Genomic DNA, 16,608 nt, shown 5'->3' with positions numbered 1-16,608 from the left:
ACACACACACACACACACACACACACACACACACACACACACACACACACACACACACACACACACACACACACACACCCCCTCTGCCCAGTAACGCCCTAGGGAACAGAGGCACGAAAAACCGGATCACAAGCAGGGCACAGAGGCACAAAAACCGGATCACAAGCAGGGCACACAGGCACAAAAACTGGATCACAAGCAGGGCACAGAGGCACAAAAACCGGATCACAAGCAGGGCACAGAGGCACAAAAACCGGATCACAAGCAGGGCACAGAGGCACAAAAACCGGATCACAAGCAGGGCACAGAGGCACAACAAGCAACGAGGGGGCAGGGGCAGGAGAGCAAGCACAAGCAACGAGGGGGCGGGGGGCACAGAGGCACAAAAACCGGATCACAAGCAGGGCACAACAAGCAACGAGGGGGCAGGGGCAGGAGAGCAAGCACAAGCAACGAGGGGGCAGCAAGCCCAAAGACCTCAGTAATGTTAAGCACTTGTATCGAGAATCATAAAAGAAGTCCATCTGCAATGGCTAGTTTCCTGGGCCTTTCTCGAACTGCGAGTGAGTGCTAAACAGTTGATGACGAAATGTTTAAATGCGATAACCTGCGCAATGAAACAAGCACACAAACGCACCTCTGAATAAACTTGCTAAATTACATCCTGGTGGTGCAAGGGCAGACAGTCGTACGAATAGAAGTTCAAGTACAAAAATGTCCGCCAAGTCACTTTGGTTTAAGAGGCCAGGTCCTGAATGCGTGTGGGTGTCTCTGCGGTGAGCACGGCAAGGGCACAGCGTTAGAAGCTGTGATTTACTAGTGCTGCGGTCAGTATGGACAGAACACGACCCCTGGCTCCTGCCCTATCCAGAACAGAACCTACAGCTCGACGACCCTACATAGCATAGGCAGGACTATTACTCCCCAGTGCTCTCATATCTTTAAACCTACAGAGCTACCTGCCCGATGTTCAGAGTGCAAACACTCTTTCTACGAAACCCCCTCGACTGCGGCTCAAACGTACCGTATGTACGCGCTCAACTGCCGCTCCCTACCTAAACACAGCACACAGATCTCCATGCTGTTGGAGGAGGAAAGAGCAGACGCGGTATTTCTAACAGAAACGTGGCTTACTGCCCACTCCGAGCCAGACGTGGTAAAAGCCTTACCCGTAGGATACTACATCCTCAGAGCTGATAGACCGCTAGGGAGAGGCGGAGGTCTGGCGATCATCTTAAAAGACCAGTACCGATGCCGTTTTACAGCAGGAACCATCCCCGAGTGCGAGAGTGCAGAATTCTGTATAGAGTTTCATGCTAACAGCACTTTTTCTGGCACCCTAATCTACCGTCCCCCCGAGCCTGCAAAAGAATTTCACAGGTCTCTCCCAGAAATTACAGCGCAAAGAATCCTTTCCTCTGCCAACCATACAATCTTGGGTGATTTCAACCTTCATTTTAACTCCCCCTCTGACCACATTGCCCAAGAACTACAAGAGGACCTGGAAGCTCTTCAACTGCTCCAACTGGTTGCTGCCCCGACCCATGATAAAGGGAATTTACTTGACCCTATATTCAGCAATTGTCTGAATTTAACTGTGGATTCTCCCATCCCCCTCCCATGGTCAGACCATTTCTTAATTCCTTTTTCCTGGGAAAAACACAAGACCTCCCAGCCACCTCCCCAAACCACCACTAGGAGGAACTGGTCAAAACTCCCATTAGAGCTCTGGATGAACAACCTAGACTCCACTCGCCCACTACCCTGTCCAGACCCTAACGTGGCAAACACCCACTATGAGAGCTGGATCACTCATTCGCTAGACGCGATCCTTCCGTATCGTAGGTCCTCCGCGAAGAGAGTACAGAAATCCGCTCCCTGCTTCTCCGACTCTCTAAAACAATTAAAACGCATTTGCAGACAACGAGAGAGAGCATGGCGCTTAGACTTCCTCCCGGACAAGAAGGCTGCCTATAAAGAGGCGATCAGAACCTACAAAGAAGCAATCAGGTCAGCCCAGGCAACCCACTACTCCGAGAAAATATTAGAAGCAAAATCCAAGCCAAAAGAAATCTTTCATATTATAAAACAGTGCTCTAATGTCAATACGGCCCCTCCACCTATTAAAACCCAGGCCCAATGCAACGAGCTCGCGGAATTCTTCTACGAAAAGGTTAAAAAAATTTACTCTACTTTCCCTATCGCAGCCACATCCCCGGACTCGAGCAACTCACCTCCCCCTAGACCACTCCTTCGTCCAGACCAGCCCTCCCTTGAGCACTTCCATCCTCTGGACCTGGACACCTTAAGCAAGGTGGCTCAACAAGTAAAGTCAGGCTCCCCCTGTGATCCTGCCCCCCCAGAGATCCTTATGCGAGCCAGCAAAACCACCCTGCCCGCAATTCTAGACCTCCTCAATACCTCCATATCTGCTTGTTCAGTTCTTATGGCTTGGAAACAGGCCATGGTGCGGGCACTGTTAAAAAAACCCAGCCTAGACCCAGACGACCACTCCAGTTACCGCCCCATTTCACTTCTCCCATGGGTGAGCAAGGTACTGGAGAAACACATAAACGCGCAGCTGGTCCAGTTCCTGGAGGACCACTCTCTACTACATACTTCCCAGACAGGCTTCAGACCAAAACATGGTACTGAAACCGCCTTGTTAGCAGTCACCGAAGAAACCAGAAGGATACTAGACCAGGGAGGATCGGTGGCAGTGATCCTCCTTGACCTAAGTGCCGCCTTCGATATGGTCCGCTATACCACCTTGTCAGACCGTCTCCACAACATCGGAGTTTCAGGTGACGCTTTAAGGTGGTTCGAGTCCTTTCTGTCTGGGAGGTCGTTTCAGATCTTTGATGGAAAGACAGTGTCCTCCAGGAAACTCTTGAGCTGCGGAGTACCACAGGGCTCTTCCCTGAGCCCTGTATTGTTCAACGTCTACATGAGGCTGCTGGCGGGTGTTGTCGAACCATATGGCATTAAAATCGTGTCATATGCCGACAACACCCAGCTTGTGGTCTCGCTGGCAACGGAGAACAGTACTCACTCCCCAGCAGACCTGTTAAACTGCCTAGTGGACGTGAAGGGCTGGATGACCAACTCCTCCCTTAAGCTGAATGGAGAAAAGACGGAGCTCATGCTCCTGGGCCCAACCTCTCCTATGGCCTTCACCTCCCTATGGCCCAGTACTCTGGGTCCCCCGCCCACCCACAAAGAAAGTGTAAAAAGCCTGGGAGTATGGCTAGATAATAAACTTTCCTTTTCCACCCAGGCCAAAAAACTGTCCGCCACCTGCTTTGGCCTACTCAGAATTCTGAGGAAGGTGCTCCCGTTACTTCCCCTAGAGGCCAAAAAGGTGGCAGTCCAAGGTCTGATTCATTCTCGCCTGGACTCAAATAATGCTTTATACCTAGGGGCCCCGGAGATGACCCTCAGGAAACTGCAAATTGTTCAGAACTGTGCAGCACACACTTTGCTGAAAATTCCACGGACCCAGTCGGCCAGATCTGCTCTGAAGAGCCTCCACTGGCTGCCAGTAAAGCAGAGAGTGTCCTTCAAAGCGCTATGCCTGGCACATCGCACCTTTTGGAAGACGGGACCTGCCATAAACACTGGCCTGATTACCCCCTACCACCCTAAAAGGAACCTTCGGTCTTCAGAGGCTTTCCTGGCCGTCGTGCCTAGGGTGAAGCGAGCTAGATCTGGAGGCAGGATGTTTTCCTTGAACACCGCTAGGCTATGGAATGCTCTTCCCATCACACTCCGCTCCACCCCTGACCTTCTTGCATTCCGGAAAAACTTAAAAACACTGTTGTTTGCTCAATCCTATGTACCTTAAGCTCCCTCAGTCACTTTCCCTCTATCCAGCGCTTGGACGCCTGCGGGCAGCAATCGCGCTCAATAAAAACTGATACAATACAATACAATACAACACTGACACTGAGTGGTGGATTGTAACTCCTACGGTTTCACACCGCGGAACACGGCCCTACATGCAGGGTAGTTTATAGAAGTGCATTCAATAAAGGAGGCGTAATCGGAACGAGGAAAAAAACGAGTCTGGGCAAGTTATCTTGAGTAACGGGAACTATAGTCAAAGGACGAAAGTCAAGAGGAACTAAGGACTGAAATGAGTGGGGACGGTAGAGGTGTGATTCTTAGTAGCAGTGGGTGTTTAAGTTAGAAACTAGTGTGTCCAAAGTAAGGACAAAGCGGGGCTACCGGGAGTATTGAGACTTGAGATTACCAACTGGATACGTACCTTCATGCAGGGTAGCTGAGGGTTATATGGGGCTGCAACCAGTGTGTGGCATTAAGTTAAGTCTTGGGATTTAAAAGTACTAGTCACACATAGGGTGATAAGCATGATAGTTGAGTGACTCAAATCAGAGGAGGGGGTGCGGTGATTCAATTCTAAGTGAAGAGTGAGGCCTTAAGTTTAGCACGGTGTGGGCATAGCTATTAATGTGGTTTCTAACCACTAGATTTCCATCCATATAAACGGTAACTTATTAAAAGTGGCTGCACCAAATGTACGGATAAACTATATGGATGGGGCAAGACTGGAAAATCAGACATATAAAAAAGACCCAAGCTGAAAGACAGTTTCTCGGGGCAGAAAGTCCAAGTGAGCTTGGCCTGAAAGTATGCCAGCAGTTTCCACCGGCTGACACGTAGCCAATACTCTGGCAGCTGAAACAAAAGATTGGTTATTTGGATAAAGGTACAGTAGGCTCTCACTTTAGCTGGTCACGTACCTGCAACACGAGCGGCTCGGGGTTGAATGCCAGGGTAAGTGAGTAGCACAGCCGCCAGCAGTGCCAGCTTCAGTAGCCGGCACAGCCGGCCCAGCTTCACTGGGAGCGGCCCCAGCATGCTGCGGGCCCCGGCTGGGTGGCCAGCTTCCCCCTCCGAGGCTCTGTGCACCAGCCTCGGTGCCTCACCTCTCCCACTGTCCGAGCACCAGCACCACTGCTGCCAGGACATCCAACTTCCACTCCACTCTGGGGCGACGGGAGCGCGCACGAGGGCGGCCCTCCCAGATCCTCCCACCAGTGCTAGAACCCACGCAAATGGTGGGAGGGCCGAGTGGAATGTAACTCTTCTCTAAACGTCTCTAGTGCGAGGCGGGTCCAATATTCTATTGAACACTAGACTGCTCATGAAAACAAGCCTCCTCATCAAAAGTAGAGGTGGACGAGCCGAGCCAAGGGTCTGGGAGCAGAGTCTGCTCACGCTGCCTGCACGCGCCAGTCGGCCCTCTGATTGGTTAATAAGGAACACCAATGAGAGAGCTGACTTGAGCATGCAGGCAGCGTGATGAGAGGTGTTCTCTCTCCCGATGACAGGGAGAGAAGAAGAGAAAAAAAACGCCCCGAATCGGGAAAAGACTGGGCTTAAAGGGAGTGACACCCCTCTCCTCCAATGGCTGGCCAGCATTTACGAGGCCAGCCAATAGAGAAGAGGGGCGGGTTCAAGCCCCTATACTAAGAATCATTAAATCTCTGACCGAGACTGCGCAAGCGCAGCCTACGGTCCTCAACCTACAGAAAACTGCATTAAAACGGTCTACCCAGACATTTCTCAAAACCACACTGGTTGTCTGGGAGAATAAGGACTCAGTCCACTCACGGGCGGATACCGCATGAAGTGTTCCTTTGCAGAATTGGCTTTCAGCAGTTATCCTTGGTTTTCAGGCAAAAGGATGGAAACACGTATAAATGCAAATACGATCCACCGTCAATTCTACTAGGACTGATTACCTAATTTGGGTTGGTCGACTAATCTGTTGCTCTACAGGTATAGCAGCAGCTTTTCATTCCTCCACATCATGTGGTTCCAGGTGTTAACTTGTCCCTCTATCTGCAGGAACTTCAGGGTATCTTCTTTCACCCAATAAAGCCTCAGGCTTCAAACAGCCTCACTCAACCAAAACAGCTCTTAGACAGGTATCCAATTCCATTACCTCTACGCCCCAAAAATGACCTTTTAATTAACTTCTCTACCAAACCTAGGGCAACCTGTAAGAATTGGGCTGTTTGTGACTTCTAAATAGCCTTTTGACATGTACCAACACTGTTTGGCGAGTCAGTAACCTATTACCATCTCGCAAAATAGGTTTGTGAGTCGGTATTAGGAAGGGGCATGTCAAGGGCGCACATTCCAAATAGCGAGTCGCAGGGAGATGTATGAATATTTTGCGACTGGTATGCAGTTGCAAAACTTTCACAGTTTACCTCTTACTTCAAGAAGGTGGTAAGCCAGTTGCAAACGGAAAGAGGTTACTTGAGGACCCCTTCCCGTTTGTAAATGGTTGCGAAAACGTTTTCTAAGCGCGGACAGTGATACAATGGACCACTGCCTACTCTTAAAAAATTAAACTGATGTTTCATTTTTCTTTTTTAGCACTTAAAAAAAGATACTCTTTACACTATTTAAAAGCAAACATAGACATGATAGTCTGCTGCCCCCAGCAGGCCACCAATCTGTGTTTTTAGCAATTCCCATTGTATCGCAAATTGAGACCTACGCATGAATATTGATGAGGGTAGGTCAAGTACAACCCCCATAAGGAGTCGCTAAATGTATCTGAGACACATTAGTACTTCCTGATTGAGAGCCGCAATTAGGAACTCGCAAAATGACGCGGTCGTATTTATGGAACCTGATCTCCTTGAGCATTACAGGCAAGGCCCTGAGATTACGTTCCTTTTAATTCTCCAACTGCCCTTTTCATTCTCCGGGTACTTCACTGTCTCAGAACTGACTTTTAAGGCTGGACTGTTATATCCGGCATTTCCCCAGGAGGCTGAAAGGGTGGGATGGCCAGTTTTGTCGAGTGCAGCAGTTTTGCAAGCACTGCAAAGTTCCTTGTATATTCAGCAGTTTTGGGGCACAATACAGGTGTCAAGTTAACTCTGTTGATTAATGTACCTGCGGGAAAGAAATTGAGTTTTGTCTTATAGCCGTTTTGACTCATCTACGGTAGTACAGAGGTTTAATATGCCTGCTGCAAAGAACGTGTACCATGCATATCAAAGAACAATAATTATATGCATAGCTCAGTGTGTTACTTCTTTTGACACTGAGATTATTTTGTTTCAGTTCATAAATTGCAATCGTAAACTAGCAGAGTGAGCTGTGAACTGCCATCAAAGAGCTGCATGCTAGCTGCATGGTACAGGTTACAAAGTAATGTTTCATTTCCCCAGACTTGCATTATCCTGATGATGTTGCTAAAAAAGGTGGGTTTGGGTAGAAATACATTTTTATTATGAAAGTCAGCCCTAACTACTGTGTTATTTTCTGAATCCTGAGTTTGTGCATCTCCAGACCAAGCACTCTTAAAAAGTGCCTGCCAGTTTGGATGGCATGTGAATCCTACAACTTATAGGCCAGTTTGCCTTAAATAACATTTTCTATACACTGATTTACACGTGTGATTTATTGTGTTTGTATGTGTGTGTGCTTTAAAGTGCTCTGACACCCTACACTGGTATGAAAGGTGCTATAAAATAAATAAAATACATGCGAGAGAGAGGCTACGGAGAGATCTGAGACACTGTTGGAGGGTGGAAGTGAGGGAATCCTTAAAGAGCCCCAAAAATGACTGTTGTATCGTAGTGCACAGTAAGATCATCAGTCACTGCTTTAAAAGCGAATAAAATCGAATATATAATGACAAACGAGTGGTAGAATGCACTATTTCCCCCGATTTTGTTTTGGAGAGGGGAACGCTCCCCCCCTCCAAAAAAAGAAAAAAATACCCATTTCAAGTGGTTGAGCTTGTTCGCTGCAATCACTATGCACTGTACAGGGGCTGGTCTGACCAAATTTGCCAGGGCTGCTTTGGGTTCACCGCCCGGCCCTGTGTAACTGGTCTGTAACTCGAAAGGCTTTGTCTTAGCCCCCTCTTTTTCTGCTTGTACACAAACACTCTTGGTGACGTTAACTCCTCCCTTTGTTTCTCATATTACGTATACACCTACAATACACACCTCATTGTTCACTCCTTACTCTAATCTAGACTCTCGGACTATCGGTAACTGGATGGGCCTCTGCACAATTATGCTCAACTCCTGATTAACCCTCTACTTTAAACATTATTTACTTTTGTTATAAGTAGGCAATGACCTTTCGGGTCCGGGGTGAATATGAACAATTTTCAAAAAGCAGGCTAAGCTAGGACCCCTGTAAAGCAAAGATCTGATGGGTGTGCTTTTCCATACACAGACATACATCCTGCCCCACCAATCTCTGTAAATCGGACTGTATTGAGCATAAGCCTCAAGGTAGTTACACATGTACAGGTGGCCAATCGATTGCAATGCACATCACCAGATAATGGTAATTTAAAAATAAAATCGCACTCAATTAATCCAACAGAATATTTAACTTTGAAGCCATGTGTACCCTTCTAATCGAGCGCTGCAAGTTAGGTAGGCCGGTATTTGTCTGCAGGGCTAGGCATGCACAATACTGTCTGCTAACAACAATTTAGTATTTGTCATTGGTTAAAGGGATTATTTCTGTGAAGCTAATATCTATAATTATTGAGTCGCGAGGAGAACCAGAGAAAGTAGTTGATTTTTATCCCCCCTACAGACAAAAGAAAAGTATGAGAAAGCGTTGAAGGACTTGGATAGCTGCACTCCACAGTATATGGAAAATATGGACCAGATGTTTGAGCAGTGTCAGCAGTCTGAGGAAAAACGCCTGCAATTCTTCAGAGAAGTTCTACTGGAAGTTCAGAAACACCTTGATCTGTCCAACAACCCAAGGTACTTGTACAAAACATTATGGTTCCAACCAAAGACTAGTTATTACTATACAGTGAAAGCTTGCCTTTAGCTGATGACTTCACACTTGTGTCTTTACTGTTACACCACACTTCCTTTCTAGTTTGTGGATTTATTTACTGCCTGCTGAAGGTAAATCCTTGTGAATATGGGAGGTTTTCATGAGCTATCTCCAGGGGAGAGCAAATAGGTAGGAAATCAGCTATAATATTGCAGGTGAGTGTTCCATCTGTAGAGAACAGATTTCAAAAGCATTAGAAAGCATCCCCTCTTAGCTGCCTCCAGAAGAAGGCTATGGTTGTTACTTGAGGTATACTTTCTATTAGAAATGATAAAGGAAGGGTGCATTTTTATGAGTCTGGAAGCTACAGACCTTTTTGTAAGGAAAGACAAGTTCAGGATAGTTGCCTCGGTTGTGGAACCAAAGCATAATGAATTTTCCAACTTTTCGAGGAATACAAAAAAGTGATCTATGAAATGCTTGCATTAATCTCATCCACTGGTAAATACTCTGTCCGCATCCTAGTCTATCGTTCTTTGCCCGCCGTGCCACCTCAGATTAGAACCAGCCATATGCAAATCAGCCTTGAGGATGCTCCATTGGGAATAGTCCAGCCCAAACTGCCAAACCAGGTCCTCTCCAGACCAGAACACAAGCAATCTAAGACCAGATTCTGAATAATTGGGCCTCTTCAGTCTGGTGCAGCTTGGATTCAGTAGCACAGTAAGCACACGGCCCATGCCTGGACATACCCATTGCATTTAGTGTGTCACACTGAGGAATACAAAAATGTGATGGATGGATGCTTAAATTGTTCTCAGGCGCTATTAATGACTCAGTTCTCTTTCTATCATTTTATTTTTGCCCACAATGCCACCTCAAATTAAACCCGGACATATGCAAATCGGCCTTGGTCATGGTCCAGGTCCAGTGGGAAGAGTCCATCCCGAACTGCCATGACATGTTCGCTCTGATCCAGAACACAAGCAACTTTTTTCTGCACACAGCGGTCCGTTTTTCTAGATGAAATTAGTTAAATGAAATCATTCATTTTCTTTTTTAAACTTTTTTTTGCGTTTTCAGAAAAACAACATGACACCCAGTACCTTTCAAAAACAAGCAGTGTGAATTACATAAAATGGAAAGCATGGCTAAAGCCCCCGCCCAAGGCAATTAGCACCCTTGAATTACAGCCTCAATCAGAGCACATATAGAAAACATCATTCCCCTCACACAACCCCAGTAGAACACTGCCAGCCAGTTGGAAGGTCAGTTCCCGATGAGCCCCCGTCGGTGTCTGATGGGGACATGATGTGCATATCAATCACTCTTAGAGTTCTAGACATTGTCATGTTGAGCCTTCCCACCCTTTGAAGGTGTTGTATGAAAATAGTGAGAGGGTGCCATGACATCAAACTTGGCCACTTGATCTCATATAGTAGCAGTTAATTTTTCCATGGCATAAAGTGACCAGATCTTTCCCCACCATGTATTCAGAGAGGGGGTAGAGGCTTCTTCCACATCTGGGCCACACACAGTTGGGCAGTAGAAAACATGTGGGGCAGTTGAAAGAAAGAGTCTATCCCAAGGGTCCCCTAAAAGGATCATGAGTGGATCGAGCAGTAGCAAGACATTCATGATGGCCTGTATTGTATTTTGGATCTTCACCCAAAAAGTACGGACCAGTGGGCAGGACCACCAACTGTGCAAAAACATGCCTTGTTCAGCACACCCCTTCGAACATAGGTCAGAGACACCGAACATCTTTTCAAGTCTGGCGGGTGATAGGTACCAACAAGTTAGCATCTTGTAAGTGTTCTCTTTGTAATGAATGCAAATCAAGGACTTAGCAGCTGTCTGCCATATGGCACCCCATGGGTCTTCAGAAATCTCGCCATCCAGTTCCTTTTCCCATTCTAGGACATACGCATGTTTTTTGGGCGGGATCATAAACGCCCTCAATTGGTGTAGCCTCGCGCTGGAGATTCAGTCATGTCTGGGGGCCTTCCTGCCCAATGGAGAACCTGGCTTAACCTGTAGGTTGTCTCGCCTGGTCAGTGTGAACTTAGTGGCCCAGCCTTCCTGTGGATGTAAGTCGCCATCATCCTAAAAGTTGCGTAGTGCAGGAGATCCGCTGTGTGTCTAATTAAAACTAAAGGACCCTGGATTGACCCTGCCTGGGGGGGAAAGTCTTGGTTATGTGTCAGGGGGGTAATCTGGAAGGTTTAGCATGGACATTTCCTGTGCTGTCAAACCTCTCTCCAGTAAGCTAGGAGTTTAACTGTCAAAGGCAATAATTGGTGAGCCTCAGTCGACGCCAAGACTGGAAGGCATAAACGCCCTGACAGAGGTGAGGGGGGGAAGCTTGCTCAACCTGATCCCAGGTTTTGCCATCGGGGTCCTTATTCCAATCAAAGGAAGGACGGAATTGTGCAGCTAAAATGTCATTTGAAACATCTAGGAAACCCAGGCCACCCTCCGTTACTGGTTTGCACAGGGATGCTTTTCCTACTCTCGGGGACTTTCCACCCCAGACAAACTTAAACAGTTTAGCACAAATGGGCAAGCGGGTCGCTTGGGGGATGACCTGAGGGAGGGTCTGTAGGAGGTAAGCATAGAATTCTTCTCTTTCCTCATTGGGACCATATATTGAAGTCACTCTCAACACGCCTTGCAGCCCTACCCATCAATTTAGGCTCTGTCTAATTTGAAGAAGTCCGGGCAGAGGAGGATAGCCACCACCCGGGATTTGCGATTGTGGCATGGGTGAAAATGTGTTGGGTACCAGTACGAATGGAGTCATTTAGTGTCTGCTTGAAGGAGGTGCGTCTCCTGTATGAGTGCCACATCCACCTCCTTGTGGCAGAGCGGGTTATTCAAGCCTTGGACATTGAGAGAGATTATGTGGACGGTGGTCATGGATAGGATAGTTTGCAATCCCTCAACATGCACAGAGCTGGGCGGCCAGAGCCCTGCTCCCATTTGTCAAAAAATAGTCAAATGCACCTGTGTGTCAATAACAATAACAGAAAAATACAAGCACAATGTTATAGAGAACAGCCATTCACTGTACAGAAGAAAATGAGTTAAAAAGTTCACAAGTGTCAATGACAATTCAGCGAGGAAAGCCCATGGGTAAATCCATGAAGCCCCCCACCCCCACTTCCTGTACTCACAATCTGTTGCATGTTGCGAAGTCAGTGTTTGTCAGGAAGAAAGAAGCAGAAGAAAGGAAAATCAACCCCGTGGCTATAAAACATGAAACTCCAAATACATGTATGAGTTTGCAGGTACCAAGAGATAGGTCAAGGTAGAGTATCCTCATTCAAAGAAGAGGGACACTGGTCTCCCATTAACTTGCTGTTGTTGTTTGTGCGGTTTCTTGTTTGCTTGCTGTGATGGCTGGAAACTCCAGCCCCCCCCTGTCCACCGATGGCTGTGTGAGCAGCAAGCCTCTTGTCCTGGTGTGTGAAGTGGACGTGGAGCGGCAAGCCCCAGCGGCTTGGAATCTTTTTTTGTTGTAGATGGTGGGTAATGCCCTTAAAGACTTTTCGACAGGCTATGTATGGCCCGATATATCTTGATAGAGGGAGATGGAGTCCCAATGGATGACAATTGGTTCTTGTTGCCGGGTGGCTTGTAATATCTGCTCCTTCTGGAGAAAATAATGTACTCTGGTTAGGGGTGTCTGTGCTCTGGTTAGGTCCGGCACCAGGTTTTTCTGTTGTTGGAAGGTGGGGAACACCCTATGGATACGGTCTAGTAGGACTGGAGAATCAGCTGGTGGAATGTGAAAAGAGGGCTTGAATGTGAGCTGCGAGGTCTGCTGGTGGGATAGTGGATGTGAGGCGTCTGATGTGAATGTTGTTAGGCCTGGACCAATTCTCAAGGTCATCAATTGCCCGCTGGTGCACTTTTAGCACCTCACTTATCTTGGTGTCATTGATGGTTAGTAGGTTTAGGGCCGACCGTGGGCCTTTGGGCAAAAGGCACGTTTGCGCAGGGGAGGGCCCCTGCTCCGCTGATTTGGGCCCCCTGCTCCATGCAAGATGCAGCCTGTGATACAAGTCGTGCACAGCCTTGATTTAGCTGCCGCCTCTCTCCTACTGCTTCATTTGTAGGCACAGGGACCGGTCAGGGCGTCCGAGTCGGGGAGTCTGCTTGTTCCCTGTTCCCCAGGTTGAACGCAGGGCTTCCAAGTGAGGCCTCTGTCCATGGTGTGTCCCAGATTGAGCCCCAAGATGGTCGCTGCGGCTCCGCTGCTCTCACGGAGCAAATGCTTCATGTCATAGAGCGACGGGACATAGCTGGGGACCTCCAGGGCACCGTTTTGCTGCAGAAACTGGGGGGCTGTGATAATTTTCCTATTTTAGTACATTTATGGGGGTTCGGGGCTACACATGGAGAATTCATTGGAGACGCGTCTTGATGGATCTCCTTCCTGTCCTTGCCCCAGAATCATTAAATTTCAGTAAAAACTACTGCTGCTCCTTGAATTCTTTTCTCAGAGCCAGTGGGCGTTGCAGTTCATCTGCATATGTGAATGTTTGTAGCTCCTGTCAGCCATAAGGGGAGGTCCTCCTCACAGCTAGTGGTGATGGATATTACCGATATACACAGTCAATAAGTGGCCTTATGATTATGCTGCTCTTCAATCACTGCGCATTGACCTGTTTGATGTAGTTGTAGGGTCCTATTTTAGACAATAGTATTCATTTCATTCCTGCATGATGGAGAGGGTCCTGAATCAGGACCGTCTGTCATGCCTGAGTCATATCTAGGGTAATATCTCTAGGCAACTGTGGTGAGTTTTCTAATTCTTCTACTTCACAGGAAGGAACTTGAGCTCAAGAAACTGTTGATGATGGTACCTTTAGACTTGATGTGTGTCCTCATTGTGTGGACAGGCGTGTTCTGATTGTATAACTTTTTCTGTACCGTTTCTGAAGGGTTCTGGAGACTGCCACTAGAGAACTGTAAGTGATATTCCATGGAGAGTAGTGCACCACACTTAAGAAGAGTTCCTATGTCTGACTGGGCGATTCCTTCTTTTCCATATAGCAATTACTGCTCTGAATGCATTCATGAACCATGCATTTTTACTGGTCTTTTCATTTGACTGACCTCTTCAAATTATGCTTTCATGGCCTCTGTGATTTAGAAGCAAGCCCTTATCAGAGTGTTTCTGACTTCTGGTTGCTTCTACGTTACTTAGAACTTCTTTGATACAGGCTTTCTGACAATTGGATACTTAATACCTCAACCATGAAAGGGAACAAATCTAAACTATCCTCAAAGGTAATTATTTCTTCAGAATTTTGCATCTCTTTAAATTGTTCAAGAGAATATTTTCTAAAGAGACAATTCTTGATAAAACCACACGTTGGCTACAGTAATAGATTGTAGTTGGCCTGTAATCCTTGGATCATCCTGAAAGTAAACACTGTTGCCAAATAAAAAGTGCCAGACTAAAAAAAAACTCGAAAGAGCTTCGTTTGGTCCTATTTGAGCTTACCTCCTACCAAGAGCAGCATCATCCTTGCCCAATTTTTATTACATTCTGTTATTGAACCATTTTGATAGTATCCATGGTTATGTCTTTAAGCAGCAGGTATCTGCTCATGGTAGAAACTTTAATTCCATATTTTAAGCACGTTCTTTTCACCTATGATCTAGCAGCTGCAAATGATACAAGAAGAATGTTCTCATATTATGCCTTCCCATAACACCTGAGGCACAGCAAATTAAATCTGGCTTTCTTCTGTCATGCGTACTTGTGTATCGGATGCCACCATCTGTTTTGTGTTTTATACTTGTAAAGTGCATTTGTCAGCGTTCACAGGATATCTTTATGGTGCATTCTCATAGCAGAGCAGTAGATAACGTGCAACTAGATGTAATAGTATAAGAACAGATACATATTTACCAGCTTCCTTGTGTAAACAGCGCTTTGGCTTTCACATAGGTTCTGATTCTTCCTACTTTGCAGTGTCTGGCTGAAGAGCGGATGACAACCTAATAGCTCAGTAGGGGGCATAAATGGTGGAATGTCCGCCCATAAAATTAGTGTCCCTATCATGGAGTCCCTGGTGCACCATGGCAATTCTTATTAATTGAATACCCATTCTCTGGAATGTTATGGCTGGAGGCAGTCATCCGTGCCTACTTTCATATGGTCTTCTGAAATTCTTTGATTCCTTTAGGGATGAATTTTAGTTACCACAATCCCAGCATTAAAGATATTGAGAACTGCTACAATGCCTACGGCATATATTAGACTCATCCCCTATCACTTTGTATTACTCTGCTATTCTTGAATAAATTTGGATCTGGGTAGTCATTCCATAGTATTGTTTCAGGTTTATAAATAGGGTTTTAATTGAACACTTATTGTCACAATCTGCAGTCAACTCTCTCAAAATAAAATGGGATCGCAGACTGGTGAAACAGTTCTCTAAGGAGGATTGAGGTGATAGTCTTTTATATCATGATCAAGGGCTAAGGGGAGCAACACTCAAATTGGGCATCTTCTCCATCTAAATTACACTCTGTGACCCTGGGCACATTGGTGCTCTGTGTGTCAGGGTTGTGACATAGTGTATATACTGTCGGAATGCCCCAAAGTGCACATTTACTGGTCAGATGTTAGGGGTGAGATGAAAGCGGACCGGAACCTAATGCGGCCTTTATCCGCAAAAAAGGGGTTGCTTTAGAGCACATTTAGCATTGCAGAGTTTATGCTTAGGTTTAAGGAGTTGCTTCTCTGCACGAGCTGGTAAGTTGGACAAGTTGAGACTTTGGAAACATCAATGGTCCCTATGATCAATGACAACTAATGAGAAGGTCATCTACAGGTTAAATGACCAGATAGAGGGGGTTGAAAAAATGTGGGGGCATTTTATTTTACTGTAAAACCAAGAAAGGTCGTCTTTGTGATTGTTTAGTGCATGAGCCATGGAAGTGGGAAGGGGAAATGCTTTGTCACTGTGGGCAAGACTACTTTCCTAGGTAGAGGAGATGGAACATATGCTTGGGAGTTGTGAAACATATTCTTGAGGGGTGTGTATGGGGTATCCAATAGGGGAGGGGGCGCCATGGAGATTTGCGAATCTGAATGTGTGGATAGGATGTTAAATTTGTCTTTGGCTTATTTTTCCATCTGTGACACAGATGTCTAGTCGCAGAATCCCTCCCTATATTCTCAACAGCATATTTTGTGTCTAATGCAAATGTTATTTTACTGTCTTACCTCAATAAAAACATGTTTTAAAGGAGTGATTAGAGAACAGCGTACTCACCCTGCCATTGTCTCCCAATATAAACCAATACCACAGAAAATGTTTTATCCTTTGTAATGCAGAGTAATTCCTCTATTTACGCCGAGTCCTCTTATGACTTTTTTCCTCAGCCAGCAGAATGGAAGCTCCATTGGTGCCTTTGCTCATGCCTGCCCCCAACTGCACATCAGGCTTGAGACACCATATGCTTTAAAGCAACAGGACGCAAAAGCTCTTGACTGGGAAAGCAGGAGCTAGGACTGTGCAAAGTCTGAAAAGCCCTAGACCTCACAGTGTAACAAACCAGCTGCAATCTCCACATGGCCGCTAAACCACCTGGTGGTGAGGGGGAGAGTTGAAGTTAGTGATTGTTCGAATCGCCTCAAGCCACTCCAACCCCTTTACGGTCCCAAGCAAGTTGGCTAGGCTCGGCACACTTAATAACTGACAACTGATTGCTGTTAATCTAGTAGTCCCCTGTACCTTTGTGCCATGGAGAATACTCTGCAGACACCCAGAGTTTGAA

The 16,608-nt window shown here is 46.4% G+C and overlaps 1 protein-coding gene across 6 annotated transcripts in view; it reads left to right on the top strand.

Moving 5' to 3' along the window:
* Window positions 1-16,608, top strand: part of PACSIN2 (protein kinase C and casein kinase substrate in neurons 2) — a 524,922-nt gene that overhangs the window by 349,648 nt on the left and 158,666 nt on the right. For all 6 annotated transcript variants that reach the window (XM_086922160.1, XM_086922135.1, XM_086922175.1 and 3 more), the window contains exon 6: window positions 8,611-8,786. In XM_086922160.1, the coding sequence (XP_086778286.1) occupies window positions 8,611-8,786 (176 nt within the window). The remainder of the gene's footprint in view (window positions 1-8,610; window positions 8,787-16,608) is intronic.

This window comes from Lissotriton vulgaris, chromosome 1_1, assembly GCF_964263255.1.
Source record: "Lissotriton vulgaris chromosome 1_1, aLisVul1.2, whole genome shotgun sequence".
NCBI classification, from domain to species: domain Eukaryota; kingdom Metazoa; phylum Chordata; class Amphibia; order Caudata; family Salamandridae; genus Lissotriton; species Lissotriton vulgaris.
This window is presented reverse-complemented; position numbering and strand designations above follow the sequence as displayed.